General features: G+C 50.9%; 1 protein-coding gene and 1 long non-coding RNA gene across 4 annotated transcripts in view; one reads left to right on the top strand and one right to left on the bottom strand.

Annotated features, from left to right (window-relative positions):
* LOC115656718 overlaps positions 1-19,737 on the bottom strand; it is a 29,533-nt gene extending 9,796 nt beyond the window's left edge. Inside the window, exon 1 of the long non-coding RNA XR_004001742.1 lies at positions 19,444-19,737. This is a non-coding gene — a long non-coding RNA (uncharacterized LOC115656718). The remainder of the gene's footprint in view (positions 1-19,443) is intronic.
* The window catches only part of TXLNG (taxilin gamma), a 43,655-nt gene continuing 39,733 nt past the window's right edge, over positions 16,388-20,309 (top strand). The window contains exon 1 of one of the 3 annotated variants that reach the window (XM_030573786.1): positions 16,388-16,433. Coding sequence is in view for 2 of the 3 variants with exons in the window: in XM_030573770.1 (XP_030429630.1) it covers positions 19,945-20,088 (144 nt within the window). In the remaining variant the exon portion in view is untranslated. Of the gene's footprint in view, positions 16,434-17,390; positions 17,780-19,866; positions 20,089-20,309 lie in introns of those variants that run through there. The other 2 variants (XM_030573776.1, XM_030573770.1) reach the window with 2 other exon arrangements.

Here is a 20,309-nt window from a genome sequence, read left to right on the forward strand (position 1 = left end):
CTCCACACCGGGGACATTCTCCTCAGCCTTATAGCGATGATTGAGTCTGCCCTGCCTCAACCCCCGGTACTGCCGGTGCGGGTAATACATTCCAGAGGCAAGCCAGCCACAATGAGACCTCCTTCACTGGAATCAGCTAGCCGGCACTGATCTCGATCCAGGTCTCGGCGCCGCTCACGGTCTCACGGACAGTCCCAGTCTAGATGCCGCTCGCAGTCCCGGGACCACTCACCTAGGCGGTACCAGTCGTACTTGCGGCACAGATCCACTTCTCGTCCTGTCTGGTACTCTCGGTACCGCTCCGGCTCTAGGCACCGCTCCCAGCACCGAGACTCTCACAGCCGGTCCTGCTGCAGGCCTTCGAGATCCAGGTCGACCTCCTGGCACCGCGCTGGTTGTAGGTCCCTGTCTCAATCTCGGCACCGATATGACTCCTGGTACCGATTCCCGGCACCGAGGAGATCTCCAGTGGCCAGAGCAAAGGATTCATACCAGGCTCGCTCAGCTCCTCCTTGGCTGTCCCGACACCCGTCCATGTCTTCTCAGGCGGACAGTGCATACGCCCCAGACACCAACATGCCTGCTGCATTATTCCATGAGCCCCAGCCTCAAGATCATGGGCCGCAGCAGTGGGGTTTCTGGACGCCTTGGGTGTACCATCAGGCCCAAGGCTCTCACCCAGGTCCATCGCGCTCGGCCACCTCGGAACACTGGGTGCCGGAAGCCACGATCACCCGCCCTCTTCCTCCTCCTTTGGAGGAAGGGTTGACTGAGCCTCAGGACTCCCAGCTCCCCAGGGAGACAGAGACCATCCACCAGGAGGAGCCCTCGTCAGACCCACTTGTTCCAGGGCTGTACTCTTCATCCTCCCCTGACGAGGCTGTGGCTGGAACCTCGTCTGTTGGCCCTCCACCAATCGACCTCAGGGCCCATCAGGACCTCCTCAGACATGTTGCACAAAATATGAACTTGCAGGCCAAGGAGGTCTCGGAGGTACAGGACCCAGTGGTGGACATTTTGTCATCAGATGCCCCCACTAGAGTGGCTCTTCCCTTCATTCGGACGATACAGGCCAATGCCACCACGATCTGGCAGTCTCTAGCCTCTGTCCTACCTGCTGCACGAGGTGTAGAAAGAAAATACATGGTGCCCTCCAAAGGCTATGAATATCTCTGTCCACCCTTCTCCTTGCTCCCTCGTTGTATAGTCGGTTAACGAGAGGGAGCACCATGGCCCAGCAGGCCCCAGCCCTTAAATCAAAAGACGCGAGATGCATGGACTTGCTAGGACGCAAAGTCTATTCTGCTGGCGCACTCCAACTCCGCGTGGCCAATCAGCAAGCCCTCCTTAGCCGCTATAATTATAACACCGGGGCAGCAACGGACAAATTTAAGGAGTTGCTTCCGCAGGACGCACGACAGGAGTTTTTGGCGATCCTCGATGAAGGAAAGAAGGTGGCAAGAACTTCCCTCCAGGCTTCCCTGGACGCCGCGGACTCAGCTGCCAGGACTCTAGCCTCTGGAGTGACTATGCGGCGTATCTCGTGGCTGCAGGTCTCCGGCATCTCCCCGGAGCTCCAACACACAATTCAGGACCTTCCCTTTGAGGGCCAAGGGCTGTTTTCTGATAAAACTGACCCTAGGCTGCAGAGCCTAAAAGACAACAGGGTCATTATGCACTCGTTAGGCATGCACACGCCAGTGACTCAGCGCAGGCCCTTCCAGCCCCAACTGCACCGTCCTTACCCTCAGCCCAGGCAAAGGCAAGACTTCGCCAGACGGCGAGGCAGGGCCGGTCGCCGAAGGCAATCGGGCAACCAAGGGGGCCAAAACCAAGGTTCATCCAAGCCTTCCTCAGGGCCAAAACCTTCCTTTTGAAGGTGCGCCCGAGGGCGTTGTACCAGTTTCTTTAAAGGATCCGTCCCCTCCTTTCTCCAACCGTCTTCCCTTTTTCCTCCCTGCGTGGTCCCAGCTAACGTCAGATCGCTGGGTCTTACGCACGCTGGAATTTGGATACCACCTCCAATTTATTTCAAGCCCCCCCTTCCACCTCCCTCCCTCCTCCCTCTTCAGGGACCCCTCTCATGAGCAACTCCTCCTCCAGGAGGTGCAAACGCTCCTCGCCAAAGGAGCCATAGAGGAGGTACCGGAACACGAATGGGGCAAGGGGTTTTACTCCCACTACTTCCTAATCCCAAAGGCAAAGGGAGGTCTCAGACCTATCCTCGAACTGCAGGAACTCAACAGATACATGATAAAGTTGAAGTTCCATATGGTATCCCTGGGGACCATCATCCCATCCCCGGATCCCGGAGACTGGTATGCTGTCCTCAACATGAAAGATGCCTACTTCCACATAGCCATCTTCCCACCTCACAGGAGGTTCCTCCGATTCGTGGTCAACTGCCAACATTTTCAGTTCACGGTCCTCCCGTTCGGCCTCTCTACAGCCCCAAGAGTATTCACGAAATGTATGGCTGCAGTCGCTGCCCACCTCCGCCGCAGTCAGATACACGTGTTTCCATATCTAGATGACTGGCTCATCCGAGGGAATTCCGAGGCGCGAGTCATCCGTCATGTCTGCATTGTCAAGGACTTTTTCCTACAACTAGGCTTAATGATCAATGCGGAAAAATCGACTCTGATCCCCACTCAGAGGATAGAATTCATTGGCGCCACCCTGGACTCCAATCTTGCCAGAGCCTGTCTACCGCTGCCACAGTTCCAGACTATGGTGGCCATCATCCAGAGTCTGCAAGTGGCTCCGTTGACTTCGGTACGCACTTGCCTCACTCTCCTGGGCCACATGGCGGCCTGTACATTCGTGACGAAATATGCCAGGCTGCGCCTCCAGCCCCTCCAATCGTGGCTCAACTCACAATACCGACCAGCTAGGGATGCTAGGGACATGGTCATCACCCTTCCCCCGACCGTCCTAAACTCCTTAGAATGGTGGCTGGACCCGTCCATAGTGTGTGCAGGGCTCCCGTTCCATCCGCCCCAGCCCTCAGCCTCTCTGACAACGGACGCATCATCCCTTGGTTGGGGAGCTCACCTCGGCCATCTACGCACCGGGGCCTTTGGTCATCTCAAGAGCTGACCCTGCACATCAACGTCCAGGAGCTGAGAGTGGGCCGCCTCGCTTGCCAGACATTCCGACAGCACTTGTAGGGCCGTTGTGTGTCAATATTCACCGACAACACAACGGCCATTCGCTATATAAACAAGCAGGGCGGCACGAGGTCCTCGCCCCTGTGTCAAGAGGCCTTACAACACTGGGACTTTTGCATAGCCCACTCTATACACCTCATCGCGTCCTTTCTCCCGGGAATTCGGAACACGCTGGCGGATCGCCTCAGCAGATCCTTCCTTTCCCACGAGTGGTCACTTCGCCCGGACGTTATTCTTTCAGTCTTCCGGAGGTGGGGGTTTCCCCAGATAGACCTCTTCGTGTCCCGCGAGAACAGGAAATGCCAGTTTTTCTGCTCCTTTCAAGGCCTCTCACCGGGTTCAGTAGCGGATGCCTTCCTTATACTGTTGATGACGCACCTGCTATACGCCTTTCCACTATTTCCGCTTGTCCACAGGGGCCTACTGAAAGTACGCAGGGACAAAGCCCGCTTGATCGTGATAGCTCCAGCATGGCCTCGGCAACACTGGTACACTATGTTGTAGACCTGTCCGTAGCCGACCCTGTTCCCCTACCTCTTCACCTGGACCTGATAACTCAGGACCACAGTAAACTGTGTCACCCGGACCTTCACTCCCTCCACCTCACAGCATGACTCCTGAGTGGCTGACCCAGTCTGAGCTATGTTGCTCTGCCCCAGTGCAACAGGTGCTCCTGGGTAGCAGGAAGCCGTCCACTAGAGCGACATATTTGGCCAAGTGGAAGCGTTTCACGTGCTGGTGTGTGGAGCGGAACTTCCTTCCCGCCGAGGTCTCCATCCCCACCATCTTGGATTACCTCTGGTCTCTCAAACAACAGGGCCTAGCAGTATCATCTTTGAGGGTCCATTTGGCGGCCATCTCTACCTTCCACCCAGGGGAGAATGGCCGCTCAGTATTCTCACACCCGATGGTGTCTAGATTCCTTAAGGGGCCTGGAGCGCCTCTACCCCCAGGTGCACCGCCCTGCCCCAAACTGGGACCTTAAGCTGGTTCTTGCCAGACTCATGTCCGCCCCATTCGAGCCTTTAGCAACTTGCTCCCTTCTCTACCTCTCATGGAAAACCGCTTTCCTGGTGGCCATCACATCGGCGAGATGAGTCTCCGAACTTCGGGCCCTCACGGTAGACCCCCCATATACTGTGTTCCACAGCGACAAGGTGCAGTTGCGACCACATCTGGCCTTTCTCCCCAAAGTGGTATCGGCCTTCCATGTTAACCAGGAGATCTTCCTACCTGTCTTCTTCCCAAAGCCACATGCGTCTCGCAGGGAGCAGCAACTACACTCCCTGGACGTCCGTAGAGCGCTCGCTTTTTATATCAAGCGAACAAAACCATTTTGCAGATCCCCCCAACTCTTCGTTGCGGTGTCTGAGCATATCAAGGGCCTACCCGTCTCCTTGCAGAGGATTTCCTCTTGGGTGACGTCGTGCATCTGCACCTGTTACGACTTGGCTCATGTTCCATCGAGCCACGTCACTGCTCACTCTACCAGAGCTCAGGCCTCATCTGCTGCTTTTCTCGCTCATGTACCTATTCATGAGATTTGTCGCACAACTACCTGGTCCTCGGTCCATACCTTCGCCTCTCACTATGCCCTCGTTCAGCAGTCTAGGGATGACGCAGCCTTTGGCTCAGCAGTTTTACACTCTGCGACATCTCACTCTGACCCTACTGCCTAGGTAAGGCTTGGGAATCACCTAACTGGAATGGATATGAACAATCACTCAAAGAAGAAAAGATGGTTACTCACATTTGTAACTGTTGTTCTTCGAGATGTGTTGCTCATATCCATTCCAAACCCGCCCTCCTTCCCCACTGTCGGCGTATCCGGCAAGAAGGAACTGAGGAGCGGTTAGGTCGGCAGGGGTATATATCCGGCGCCATAGCGGCGCCACTCCAGGGGACGACCCAGCCGACCCACCGGGGTTGCTAGGGTAAAAATCTTTAGACGAGCGTGCACACGCGGCGCGCACACCTAACTGGAATGGATATGAGCAACACATCTCGAAGAACAACAGTTAGAACGGTGAGTAACTGTCTTATTCTAACATCTTGCTTGCTTTTCTCATTGCAGCTTCCCAGTGTGTTCATTGAACTGTCCACAAAGACATCAGGTCACTTTCTTGAGTTAATACAGTTAATTTAGAACCCTATAAAGTATCTTTAGTATAAATTTGTCCCTTCAATGTACATTTACTTTGCATGTACTTGAGTGGTCAATATGTGGAAGATACATGAGAGAAGTTATAATCTCTGATCTGTGCCATGCAAACAATAGAGGGTCTGATTTTCAGCTAGAGAAGGGGTCACACATAATTTTCTTTGGAATGAAGGATGTCTGTGGCTTTTAGATGAAAGTGAGGTCAGAGATGGTGATCACAAAAGGACAAAACTAAGATTGGTGTTAAGCCTTAACTAAGTATTTCCAGACTGCCTTGCAGTTAGAAGGTTATAAGTAAAATAAATATTTAGCTTTCAAATGGTTGTTTTCTTGAATTTTCGTACCTTGTTTTAAATACAACCATAGCACTCTGAATGATGCGTGAAAACTTACTGAAGCAACTCCATTTACATCAAGTTGTGAAGGAATCCCAGCCCCAATACTCTCTGCTTTGTGGCTCTTAGAAGATTTGCAGGGCTGTTTTTCTTGTAACAAGTAATGATTTCCATGAGATTTGATGGGTGTCCTGTGCTTTGAAAATCAGACCATTAATGCAGGTGCCTAAATATGGAATTAGGAAATCAAGCTTTAAATACTTTTTTTAATTGGCTATTGTCTCTACTAATTAATACCTCACACTAGACATTTTAGCAGACTTAAAATCCACACAAGGAACGAGAATGCACATTATACAATGCTATTGAAAACAAACCATCGGGAGAGAACTTTCTTTTATTTTGAAGCAAGACTCCCACTGACTTCCTCCAGTATTCAATCTTTATCTATTCCTCTTGTAATTTTGCATTGCAAAACTTGGCTTAGATCTGAGAGCTACACAACTCCTGGGGGAGATAAGTTTTCAGAGAACACTTCTACCTAATGCTGTAGCCAAGAATATGTAGTTTTAGATTGAGTTCATTTTTTATTCTTCACTGAAACAGTAACCTTTGAAAATCATTAAGCTTTAAGTAACTTGAACAGTTCAGCATTTCTGTTAATCTGTGACAACCTTTGCTCTTTTTCAATGACACTTCTTGCCAGTGGAAAGCAAAAGTGTCTGAGAAACTGGTGTAGGTTGGAAAAAAAATTAAGGTATGCCTAAAACTTAAGAAATGCAAAAGAGGTTATGGAGACTTTCACCTTTAAATCAGTTATATGAATTGAGTAGATAGTGACTGAAAGTTCTCGCATCATTCAGTCACTATCTATTCACCTTTTGGACCCAAGTTAAGTGAAATGGTGGTTTGTCTAGTGCCAAGTTGACTAGTCCTAGTCTATTGTTACATAATCCATCATCCAATGGCCATTTTATCAGAAGTTTGTGACTGTATATTACCATTCAGGTATAATTTGCAAATGCAAATTTGCATTTATACTGCATGTGCTCAGACGTACTCTCATAAATGGCATTTCAGTTTCCAGTATTGTTAGTCAGGATCTTTGCAAGCATGCTAATTTTTAAAGGAAAATAGCTTACAAAAAGAGAGTAGAATGGGAGGTAAAAGAATAGCTTTTCCTGCTGGAGATATGATTTCCAGTGAAATATTTATGGTAGTTTTCTCATCCTAGTTCAAATTTGTGCACTTCAGAGTACTATGAAGTGTGGCATGACAGGTAGGTGGCCTTTGCACACAAGGCCTATGACTGACTGTGGAAAATGATGGTATCTGTTCTCATTATGCCTGCCTCAACCTTCTGTTTGACCCCCAAGTGGGGCCCCAGGGCCAGACTACGGGTGCTCCGGCCTCCACCCCCCAACGGATTTTTCCCCCAGCCCTCAGAACTGTCATATAGCTGCTCTGAAAGCAGAACTTGCAACAGGAAAAGCAGCCTTGTGGTTAGCCAGCCTGAAGAGACACAGTTCCCCTCGCGACGGTTGCTTCCTGAGTAAAGATGTTAAAGCCCGACTGCCTCCCTTGTATGGGCATATGTCACTCGCAACCCCCCAATTGGCTTATCACAAACAATGACGACAAATTTACTATATATTGCCGGTCCCCTCCCGGGGACGGGCGGAGAGCCCCCGAATTCCTGTCGAAACCGTATCCAGGCCTGATCACCTTGGACGCTCTCTCGGCTCACGCGTTTCCTGAAGCCTAACCGGTTGCCGGCCGTAATGAAACTTTCGTGGTTTGTATGTGTAAGTATAATTAGCTGTTAAGTATTCTGTACTGATAGATAGGAGGCAAAGACTGATTCTAGCCGCCCTGAGACTCCTGCTAGGGGAAACCCGTTGACCAGGAAATCTCAAAAGCAAGGGGAATCAGTTGAGCCTCACAATTTGTTTAGGAAAATTAGTTGCTGCACTTATGATTACTAATAGCACCAATATTACTCCTACTAACCCCTGGAATGATTTAGATAACTATTGGGATTTAGAAAAATACCAGGGCCAGCTTTTATTTGTAATTGCAGTATTTGTATTATTTGCTTTGGTAGTGTGTTGTAAGCCCCAGATGTAACTGATCGTGTTTTCCCTTATCATTATCTGTGATTCATTTAATTAAACCCTTATTCTCTTAAACACTAAGAGTAATTGCTTGCGTGCTCTCCGTCACTGCCCTTGGGCACTTGACACCCCCCCCCAGGCATCCAGTGATCGAACCTCCGCCCTACCCCAACGCTCATTACCCGGTAGATAACGGGCACCTGGTGGCCATATCGGTGGAGCAAGGGGCGAGAGTAATCAGTAATCAACATGGCGTCACGAACAGGATGCCTTCGGGAGGGTCAGTGCCCGTGGTGTAGTGGGGACCGTGAACAATCTGAGCTCGAGCAATTTCAACACTTACAATTTCACCAAGTGGCCAGCAGACAGTCTGCGAGGCCCACCCTAGATTGGGTTTGTACTATAGAGTCAGGGTCAGGGTCGAAAAGCTATACTACCCCATTAACCCTGCCTGCCGTAGGATGCCTCCTCCACTGCCATCCCACCTTTAAGTGTCAGCCGGCCGATGGTTCCCTGCAACCCCAGTGCACGGGGGTTGCGGAAACTAGTCGGACTGAGACACCATCAGGCATCTGGAAGGAGTGTAGCCGTATCATCAAAAAATCCGGGGCCACCGTTTCTAAACTCATACCCCCACCCCGGGTACAGCCAGGTGATCCTGCCCACGGGTTGCTAGCCCAGTTACTGCAGGAATTAGAGCAGACCAGGCGGACAAAGAAACTTAGACCAGACGAGTTTAAGTCGGAGGATGTGTCCACGGTCTTGTTCAGTGCACTTAACAAGGCGCTGGACCTCTGTGCGGTCCTTCATGGAAGCACTATGTTTGCTGCTAAACAAGCCGCTGCGAGCGGTACCGACAGTGCAGAAAGTGAGATAAGTGGCAAGGAGCAGGAGGACGGGAGTCAGGCTGGTAAAAGCCCACCCCCCTATGAAGCTCCCCCTTCGATCTACCCTGCTCTCCCCCCTGCTTTTCCCTCAGCCCCACCTGCGCCTGAGCAGGAGAGGCAGATGGAGGCAATGCCCGTTGCTATCACTAAAAGTAAGGTGGATTATGAGACAGGTCAGACAGTTACGACTACCGAGTATCGAACTCGCACCAAGGCAGAGATGAAGGAATTTTTGGCAGACACGAAGCGCAGGGAGGGCGAGGCACCCCTAGTGTGGCTGGGTCGTCTGGCCCTGGATCACGGGGCAGAGACGGTAGACAGGGAGGAAGCCGCTGTTCTGGCAAAAACGTCCAATTTGGCGTCGGGGTTCCCAGGTCATCATCTCTTGGGAAATCAGCTATGGCCGATTACCACCCCGGCCGCGGCCGTCTTGACCATGAAAGGCAGTTTTAGGGGACTGTATGTGCCTCCTGGCAGCGTAAATACACCCCATGAGATCATCTGGGCTATTGCCGGAGCGTCCATCGTAACATGGGATGCACAAGCGGTGCCGTTAAATTTAAGCGATGAACAGGTTCAGACAGGTGTCCCCTTTATTTATGTCACAGACCCCACTGAAATCCCGGTCCACCGGGACGCGGTGGACTTGGCCGTAGAGGGCGCCCCACCGATTGACACAGGGGGACTCCTGCTGTTGCAAAGTTGGGTGGGGCAACCCCTTATTACCTTATATGAGGCCGTGTCCCGGCTCCGAATGCCACCGACCCCGAAGAATCCCATTTCAGCCCTTCCAGCTGGGAACCCTGTTAATAAGGGTCAGCCTAAACACCCTGAACGAACCAAGGCTGAAAGGGCGCTTTTTGGGTTCCTATTACATAAGGGGATCCCCAAGGAAGCATTGCGGAAGATGTCTGATACCCAACAGCAAGATTTGGGAAAACAGTTAGGATGGAAGGATTGGGATGACTATTTGAGGACAAAAAACGAGTAGAGGCCGGGTGCGCCCCGGCCTCCACAGAGACTTGGGATGACCGACCATACCACACCCTATTAGTAGCTGGTCCCAAACCCCCTTACACCCCTGTATCCTTTCTGTTGGACACCGGAGCTCAAATCTCCGTTATAAAATCCGATGTGCCCCACGTACCCACAAGTTCTACTATGTTTGTTCAGGGTCTTAACAGTATTGAAGAAAAGCCTGTAGTCAGCTTTACTTTAATTCATAAGGGGTACAAGCGAAAAGTAAAGGCATTGTTGGGAGGAACCAATTTGTTGGGGGTTGGGGATATAAAACGACTGCGATTACAAAAACAGGTCTGTCAGGCCCTGCCTGTCGCCCTGTCACCCGATGCCCCCCCCCCCCTTATAGCCCCGAGCTTGTTAATAACAGTTCATGGAAATTTTCCCCTATTCCCACGAAGCCTGAAGGCATCCCCCTCATTAAGCAGCTGCTCGACCAGTTGTTAATGGAGGGACGGATAGCACAGGCGACCGCGTCCAACTATCTATCTCCCGGCTGGGGTATCCCCAAGCCCGGCAACCCCTCTGAATTTCGATTGGTCATTGATTATAGACAGGCAAATAGCCGAGTCCGACACCTCCCGTTTGCAGGCCCAGCCACCATTCCAGAAATACGGCAGCAGCTAAGTGATGCCGGTGGGAGGTGGGCCTGCACCCTGGATTTAAAGGATATGTTCTATCAAATCCCTTTGGAGGACAAACCCCAAATCTTAAATTTCGCTTTCCAGGGCGCACAGTACCAGTGGAAGGTGTGCCCTCAGGGGTTCTGTAATTCCCCAGCCTTGGCAACGGCCGCTCTTGCGAAAACCTTAAAAGGGGTAGAAGCCACTGGGGGCACCACCATTTTGGCCTATGTGGATGACATAATTGTAATTGGGCCCAACGAACACATAGTCCAGCAAGTAACTAATGCCGTGGTAGCCGAACTAAAGGCCAATGGGTGGCGAATTAATGAGGCAAAAAGCCACCTTGTGCCCTCTCAAAGCTTTTCCTTCTTAGGCCAACATTATGACCCCTACAATTGTGGCCAACCCACCTCGGGGATTCTAGATCCTTGGGTAACAGACCCGCCCGAGAATAAAAAGCAACTACAGAGACTTTTAGGCCTAATTAATTATCACCGACACTTCATCCCAGATAAACACCTCGTGGACCTGGAAATGATCCAGGAACCCCTCTCGTCCAAACGGAAACGGGAAATATGGAGTCCTGAGGCCCAAAAAAGCCTGGAACGAATAGCCACTTGGTTTGCCTCTAACCCACGGCTGGCCCGATATAAAAGGGACTCACCTTTCACCATCACCCTTTTCTTTACACAACATCATTATGGGTACTCGGTAACACAAGACGGGCAACCGGTCTATAACTGGGCCCGACGGCTCAAGGGTCCCCAGTATCGATATGGACCCATAGGACTTATGTTACTAGCCGCAAGCGAGGCACGCATTTGGGCCCCACTTTCTTGTAAAGGGACCCTGATTGGCCCCGAGGTACACCTCATTCCATGGCTCACGCGGTTGCCCCCTCCCAGTTTTCACGGAACCAGCCTGACGTGGCAACAGCTGTGTTATGTGGGGGAGATCACGTGGCGGGAATGGACGCTCAAATCGCTGCCAAACGATGTCCGATTCCCAGTAGCCTCGGAGCCCCTGTGTATAGAAACAAAATATGACCCCTGGATTGTATCTGATGGGGGCACTTCCCCGACCCCCCGGGCAGGTGTCCTCTGTGCTAAATGCGACCACTTCCAGGTTGACCTCCTTCCCCCGGGTTCATCGGCCCAGCATAGCGAAGTTCATGGGGTCCTTCTCGCTGCCCAGCACGTTACCCAGGCCCATTCCATTTCTGCTCAGGTCGTGTTGGGTATAGACTCACAATTTTGTCTCAGCATCCTCACGGGAGAGGCTAACCCCACAGCATTTACGCCCCTGTGGGAGACTATTTTTGACCTCATACGTAAGTTCCCACGGCCCTGGTTTGTAACCCATTGCCCGTCACATCGTCCTGACTCTAACCCCCTCCACTCCGAACTGGATCACAGAATGAGGGAAGTTCAGGCACCACCCCAAGTGTGCCTGGGGCAGCAGCCCCAGCTTAACACCGACCCATTCCTCCAATGGCTTCATGAGGATTGGGGGCATTTGCCTAGCGGCCGCCTATACAATCAGTTAGCCCTAGGTGCTCAGGGAAAGCCTGAGGTACGGCGGCAGGACTGCGAAAGAGTCGTGCAGGCCTGCCTTAAGTGTGCACAAATCAAGTCCCAAAACCGCCCGCGCTACGAGCGGTGGGCGTACGCTGCAGAGTACTTCCCTCCTGGCGCGGTGTGGCAAATAGATTTAATGGGACCCCTACCCGGAGCCCGTCGCCACCCTAAGGCCCTGGTAGTGGTAGATTTGGGCTCCCGTCAAACTCACTGCATTCCCCTGAATACCACCACGGCTGCGGCCGTGGCTGGGGCGCTGCAACAGGTAGCTGCAGCATGGGGTGTGCTCTCCGAGGTTCAAGCAGATGGAGGACCCCCGTTTACCAGCAAACGTTTCGAAGCATTAGTGCTGGGATGGGGGGCTTCCCTCCATATTCACTTGAAGTATCACCCCGAAAGTAACGGTGTTGTAGAGCGGAAAATCGGGGTTCTGAAAACCATGATACGTTCAGTTAATCCCCACGATGACTACAAGGGCTGGAGTGCGCTATTACCCCAGGTTCTTATCTCCCTCAATGCAAACTATTCTCGTTGGCCGGAGATCAGCCCCAGACCTAGAGGTCCCTGGACTCCCGTATATCACCCTGACCAACTAGTCTGGGTGGCTGAGCCTCAGGTCGCCGGGAACCCTACGCCGCACAAATTGTAAGTGCAGGTAAATATCCTAATACCTACACGGTTGTGGATGCCCAGGGCACCCACACCTTGGTCCACCACAACTGGATAAGCAAACGTTCTGAGTCAGGAGCGAACTAACGGGGGCCAATAAGGCCGCCTTCTGTTCTGTCTTACAGTTTGCCATAACGGCAGGAAGCCAGAACGAGAACCGGAGGGGCCCACCTCTGCTGAACCTGAAACGATATCCTGTGGGCGAAAATGCCCATCAGCTTTTGTTTGCAGCCTATTGGATCCAGGAAGCCCTGGGAGGAAACATCGACTTATCTTCGCTGACCTCTGATAATTGCCTTGCATGTTCTAACAAGCTGTCTGTAAATAGGCCTTTGTTTGATCTATTGCCGTTAGTGTTTAACTTTAGTAGTATTAATGGTCCCCTTAATTGCTCTTCCCCCTCAGCTCAGTGGCTCCCTACCGCGCAGTGGACAGGTTGCACGAATGACCTTTTTAACCCCATTTCCCCTCTTGTTTTCCCTATTTTTAATAGAACTAGAGCACGCTGCAGGGACCCACTCCCCTTGTCACCTGCACAGAGACCCATGGCGTCCCACTGTTGGGCATTTTATGGCAGGGAGGGACATAAAAACCGGTCAGACTCACCCTATTGGGTCGGCACGTATCCGAATTGTTCCCAAACCCTTGTCTATGGCAACGTGTCTCACGGTGACGTTGTTATGGATCGGGACACCCCCTTGCCAATAGTCAATGAAACTGTCGTGGAAATAGATGTCTGGGACCCACCCTTTAGCACCTTTTTTAACCCTCTTAAGCACACCTATTTTTATTCTAATTGGGTTTTAAATAGATTACGACCCGGTCATTTCTGGCTATGTGGCGAGGTTGCCTTTGCGGCACTCCCTCCCAACCCCAAGGGCATATGTACTATTGGCTCTCTCCTGATAAAAGGGGGCGGTGTTTATGTTAAGACCTGGCAGCCCAGTTCAGCCGGGAGGGTTCGACGTTCTTGGGGATGGTGGGAGAGGGCGAAGGGGGCGTTGTCCTCTATGGTTTCTTCAGCAGTCTCGTTTAACCCCGTGGGGTACATGTTATTGCGTGAGCAAGTATTATTCCAATCACTGGCTATTGAAACGCTAGCTAATACTACTGCAAAAGGCTTTACTTTAGTTAATCAGCGGCTAGGTGAATTAGCAGATTATACTTTTCAGAATCGCTTAATGATACAATTTTTGTTACAATCACGGGATTTTTGTGAAACCCTTGTATCTATGTATCCCCAGTTTAAAGATAAGTGCTGTATCTCTCTTTCTTCTATTTCTGGAAACTTAACTGAAGTAATTGATGATCTTAAGGCCTTAGGAACCGCTGTGCGTGAGTCCAGAGAGACCTTCCGCTTCTGGTCATGGCTGGAGTGGTTGGGGCTTGGAGCCTATAAGGCTTATTTTCAATCCCTTTTTGTGTCGCTTGTGGTGGGCCTCTGCCTCCTCTGCCTTGGGTGTGCTTTTGTTAAGGCCTGTGTTCGGCGGATGGTGGGAAGTGCCCTTATTGCCTCGGCTACTGAGAAACGTCCGCTCGTAGGGGCGGATGCTGACTCAGACACTGAGGTTTAGGTACATGGGGAGTTGTCGGCCGGAGCATGGGGGCATGTTTGACCCCCAAGTGGGGCCCCAGGGCCAGACTACGGGTGCTCCGGCCTCCACCCCCCAACGGATTTTTCCCCCAGCCCTCAGAACTGTCATATAGCTGCTCTGAAAGCAGAACTTGCAACAGGAAAAGCAGCCTTGTGGTTAGCCAGCCTGAAGAGACACAGTTCCCCTCGCGACGGTTGCTTCCTGAGTAAAGATGTTAAAGCCCGACTGCCTCCCTTGTATGGGCATATGTCACTCGCAACCCCCCAATTGGCTTATCACAAACAATGACGACAAATTTACTATATATTGCCGGTCCCCTCCCGGGGACGGGCGGAGAGCCCCCGAATTCCTGTCGAAACCGTATCCAGGCCTGATCACCTTGGACGCTCTCTCGGCTCACGCGTTTCCTGAAGCCTAACCGGTTGCCGGCCGTAATGAAACTTTCGTGGTTTGTATGTGTAAGTATAATTAGCTGTTAAGTATTCTGTACTGATAGATAGGAGGCAAAGACTGATTCTAGCCGCCCTGAGACTCCTGCTAGGGGAAACCCGTTGACCAGGAAATCTCAAAAGCAAGGGGAATCAGTTGAGCCTCACAATTTGTTTAGGAAAATTAGTTGCTGCACTTATGATTACTAATAGCACCAATATTACTCCTACTAACCCCTGGAATGATTTAGATAACTATTGGGATTTAGAAAAATACCAGGGCCAGCTTTTATTTGTAATTGCAGTATTTGTATTATTTGCTTTGGTAGTGTGTTGTAAGCCCCAGATGTAACTGATCGTGTTTTCCCTTATCATTATCTGTGATTCATTTAATAAACCCTTATTCTCTTAAACACTAAGAGTAATTGCTTGCGTGCTCTCCGTCACTGCCCTTGGGCACTTGACACCCCCCCCCAGGCATCCAGTGATCGAACCTCCGCCCTACCCCAACGCTCATTACCCGGTAGATAACGGGCACCTGGTGGCCATATCGGTGGAGCAAGGGGCGAGAGTAATCAGTAATCAACACCTTCCTCACTAGCACTAATCCTTCACATGTGTTGTTACCAAGACATTTTTTTTCATATAGTAATTATGCTGGTCCTTACCACTGGCATTAACAAAAAGTAGAGTGCCAGAATTGTAAAAATCACTGCAGTTGAAAATATTTTTTAATCTGTTTATTGTCTGAGGAAAATTCTGTTGCTGGAATGGTCTCTTCAGACTCCTTACTGCACTGGTAAGTACTAATCTGTTTCTGGTACCCTAACACAATGCAGTTGGTCTTATGGTTAAGCTTTTACTTTAATAAAAATAAAGGCAGGCTAGCCAGCACCAACTGTAGGGGAGACGGCTTCCTTTTCCAACCCCCCTCCGTAGTTCAGAGTTAAATTGGTTTTTCCCTCCCCTTCAGAAAGAAGCTGTTAATTTTTATTATGGTTTGGGGAGAGTGCAAGAAATATTCTTAATTGTTGTGTACTTGTTAACATAGTGCCAGGGCCAATTTAATGGAATCTAGGCCCGTGGCACACCACAAAATGAGGGTTTCCCATGGCTCTGTCCCACACTTGAAGTGGCAGCAGAAAATGGAGGGAGGACTTCCTGTTCCAGAGAAGGGCCAGCAGCATAAGGCCACCTGGAGCATCGAAATTCAGAACCAGCTGGGGAAGAGGCCTATTTTTCCATCAATGTACAACTGCATATGTACAAGTTCTCCATATACTGGTAAAAGAACTAGACCCCTTTGTTTGAGAGAAAGTTGATATTAAGTTGAGTCACGATTGTGATTTTTATGATGATCTAGAACACTTTTTATAAGCCTTTAAATTAGCCATTAAGGCTAGCAAATAACTTTCTTATGGACCCAAGCTTTAACATTACTGAAAGCAATTCAAAGCTTATTGATTTACTCTCAGTGAAGATCATCTTTACAAGTGTAAAGTAGCTGGGGAGGGAAAATCTGGTGGCTAGAGCACCTGACTGGATGTGGGATTTCTCTTCCTAGCTCAGTTAGAAGTTATTTACCCTCTCTGTACTTGAGTCTCCTCATCTGTTAAATAGGGATAATACTTCCCTATTCCATGAGTAAGGAGTGATGTTTAATATATTGCTATAAGCCTGAGATGCTTTATAGAAGGGCACAGTAGTAATATAAACATTGGTAAATATTAACATACAAACTGTGTTCCATTCCTGTGGCAGGGAAACTGTTGCCTGTCCTACACTGAAGAGGAGAGGGTCAGGACCTTTGGATGCTTTCTGCCTCCCATAGGCCTTCTCACCTAGCCACAAGTGAGAACTTGTTTTGTATCTTTACCTCTGCTGCTATCACACCACAGAAACCTGTCCCGTTATTGTCTCACAGATCTGATCATGCTTTTTCCTTTCTCCTCCACAATAGTGTCCCTATAACACGTTCAGATACCGTAGGATTTTATCCCATGCTTCTAAGTAGATGCTACCCTATACAAATAACTTCTACAAAGATAAGCTGCCATCCTGTATTAGATGTTACGTCCTTTAGTAACATAATATGATTTTATGTAGTATGAATAGGGTAAGCATATCTCCCTGTGAAACAGCATTGTTTGTATTTTCAAGGCCTATGCAGGCATTTGTCAGTTAAAAAAAAAAAATGTTGTAACCCCCTCCACACTGGCCACCTGAGGTGGGAAATTGATGACTGTTTCAAATAATGCATGTTTGCCTCCTTCGCACAACGTATTATCTATCATCTGTCCATGGTTTCTTCCCATTAATCATTCATCTAGCCCTCTTGAAAGTAGAGTTGAATCATAGGGGCACAAAGCAACAGAGAAGGGCATTGTTTGATCGAGATGAGAGCAGCCTTTTAATCTTGCTATATACACTGAAGTGTCATTCCCAGAAAAATTGCCCTGCATAGCCTCATCCTTGTGATAGATGTCATAGTTTTTTCTCTATGAAAATCAGGTCACCCTAACCACAAATACTGCAGTGGGATGTGGTGACTCTTAGAAGTGTTGCCACATATTTTTCTTACATGTCGCAAACCAAACAGCAGAGTTGGCTAATTCTTAGTTTTCAAAGTGATGCTCTAGAGCAGGGGTCCCCAACGCAGTGCCCGCGGGCGGGCATCTAAATGTGCCCACGTCCTGGCCAACGGTTGGGCATCCGCCGAAATGCTGCCGAATTTCTGCAGCATTTCAGCGGCAATGCCTCTCGATGACGCTGCTTGCCGCTGACAAGCAACGTCACTGAGAGGCATTGTTGCAGAAATTCAGCAGCATTTTGACGGGTGTTCAACCGCCGCCACAGTCCTTTGTCTGGCGCCCGCCAGATGAAAAGGTTGGGAACCACTGCTCTAGAACAAGAGCAAATAAAATACTTAAATGAGAGTTAATACACACAAATACAGGGCAAAAAAAGAGGGGCATATGAATGGGGCATAATTTCCCACCAATAATTAAATCTTTATATAGATCTTGGTCTTGGGCTTCTTGCTGAAGTCTTTTCTACCTTACTTGAAACTCCTGCATCTCTTAGGACAGAGCACTCTATTGGTACTAGAACTGCCATTCTGCAGAGCAGGAATTGTAGCATCCTCAATTCACCACAGCTCACCTAAACAAGCAGTAATGTCTGCTTATAGGCAGAAGGTAAGTCAGACGTTCATTCTTAAGTGGGGCCCCTGTTACCTTCCCTCATTTGTCCTACTTGTAAAGTTGTATTACCTGAACTAAAGGTGTGATGTTGCACTGATTTAAAGTGCTGCAACTTTAAGTGGGCACTTAAAGTGATGTAAATTGGGTTTATGGCAGAGCGGATACAAAGACAAACTAAACTGCTTTACACCAATTTTAGTGATGTAAGTTTCTGTAGACTTAGGCTATGTCCACACTACAGATTAGGTAGGTATATGTTATGTTGCACAGGGTATGGCTACATTTGGAATTTCAAAGCGCTGCCGCGGCAGCGCTTTGAAGTGTGAGTGTAGTCAGAGCGGCAGCGCTGGGAGAGAGCTCTCCCAGCGCTGCATGTAAACCACATCCCTTACGGGTGTAGCGTGCAGTGCTGGGAGCCGCGCTCCCAGCGCTGCTGCCCTGATTACACTGACGCTTTACAGCGCTGTATCTTGCAGCGCTCAGGAGGGTGTTTTTTCACACCCCAGTTGCAGCGCTGTAACGTGTGAGTGTAGCCAAGCCCTCAGAGAGGTAAATAAGCCATGCCCTGAGTGACATAAATTACACTGACCTAAGCACCAGTGTGGAGAGCATGATGTCAGCATAGCTACAGCTTGCAGGGGCTGGTGTAATTAAGCTGATGGGAGAGTTCTCTCCCATCAGCTTAGAGCAGTGGCTCTCGAGCAGGGCTACATATATTCCTTAGGGTACACAGAGGTCTTCCAGGGGGTACCTCAGTTCAGCGAGATAGTTGCCTAGTTTTACAATGGCTAAGCACTAGCAAAGTCAGTATAAGCTAAAATTTCATACCATGACTGGTTCAAACTGCTCTGTATAGTATAGACTGAAATGCAAGTATATATTCCAATTGATTTACCTTATAATATGAAAAAATGAGAATAAGAGCAGTTTTTCAGTAAGTGTGCTGTGCCCCTTTTGTATTCTAATGTCTTATTTTGTAAGCAAACAGTCTTTAAGTGAGGTGAAACTTGGGGGTACCTAACACCAGACTCCTGAAAAGGCTACATAGCCTAGAAAGGTTGAGAGCATCTACGCTAGCAGCGCCACCCTGGCATAGCTGCTGTGCTGTAAGCACTGTAGTGTAGTCAGAGTCAAAGTTGCAGTAGTTCACAACTGCTTCTGTCAACTTCTGTGCCATCACATGTGATGCAGGGGTATACCTGTGGTGGTCCACCGACAAACACCGTCTGTTGCTGGCGGCTGTGTCTATACGCTGTGTTGTAGTGCTATAGCTGTACCCGCATCGTCCACCAATGGCCTAAATCCCTGCGGTGCAGTTTTAATTAAAAGTTTTGCCACTTTGGCTAGAGGTCGGCCCCATTTCTCTACTTCAGGAACAAATATCAGGTTTCACCGGTAACCGCGCCTCTTGACCCGCCCGTCAGGGCACCTGCAGTTTCCCCTCGCTTTCCAGCACTCGCTGAGCGCCAAGAAAAGAAGTGTTGCTGCTGCTTGGCCAGGCGGCGATGTGCCCCGGCCGCAGCCGCTTCTCTGGCCTTGGGCGCAAGGGCGGTCGCCGGCTTGGCGTGGCCCGCAGCCCTCTCACACGCCTTGGGCAAGGATCCCCCTCCCCGGCCGACCCGCGCCTATAAGGGTCCCTGGAGCCCCTGCACAGTCACCTCCCGCGCCGCGGGTTCGCGGGCCGGTTTCACGTCGCTGAGCCCCACGGCCTGAGCGCGCGCCGCTCTCCCACCCCTTCGTGGCGGCGTTGCCATAGCGCTGCGGACCCCACCTCGGGGGGCTGCATCTCGCGCTCCAGGAAGTTCTGCCGCCAGAGTCGCACGCAGACTACACCGCCCACTGCCCCGCGCGGGTGGGAGGGGGAATTGCACGACAGCTCCCAGCATGCTCTGCTCCTGCTGATCCAAAGTGAGAGTCTGATGGGACCGGCGAGCTGCGTCATCCGCACAGCATGCTGGGAATAGCAGTCCCCATCTCCGGGCTGGCGGGAGCCGCGCTGAGGGTCCCCGACCGCCCGGGTCCCTGGTGGAAAAAGTGTATATCACGTGACTGGGAGAGCTGCGCGGTGATTGGCTGCGGGGGGGCCGGCACAAGCGCTTCCGGTGTGTCTGGTTCGGACGGCGACGACGGGCTGCTTGTTTGGATGCTGCCGTCACATCATGGCGACGCGCGGAGCCGAAGCAGCGCGCGGCGGAGGCAGTAGCAGCAGCACTGTAGGGTCCGGACGGAGCCGGCGTCATAACCTAGGGCACCAGGAGGAGGCGGCGGCGGCGGCGGCGGCAGCAGCGCGGGGCAGCCCTGAGGTAACGGCCCGGCGCGCGCGTTGTCGGGCTCTCCCCACTAGCTGGCGCGTCCACCGCCCCACGCGGCGCCGCGCGCCCGGAGAGTGGCTGGTGCGGGCGGCTCTGGCGTGCGAGGCAGCGCCCCAGCCTCGCGATGGGCTCCGCTCCCTGGGGGGGGGGCAACTGCTCCCAGCCCACGGCTCGAGCCCGGCCGGTCCGGGGGGGAGCCGGGGGTCAGTCCG

This window comes from Gopherus evgoodei, chromosome 1 (genome assembly GCF_007399415.2).
Source record: "Gopherus evgoodei ecotype Sinaloan lineage chromosome 1, rGopEvg1_v1.p, whole genome shotgun sequence".
Classification (NCBI taxonomy): domain Eukaryota; kingdom Metazoa; phylum Chordata; order Testudines; family Testudinidae; genus Gopherus; species Gopherus evgoodei.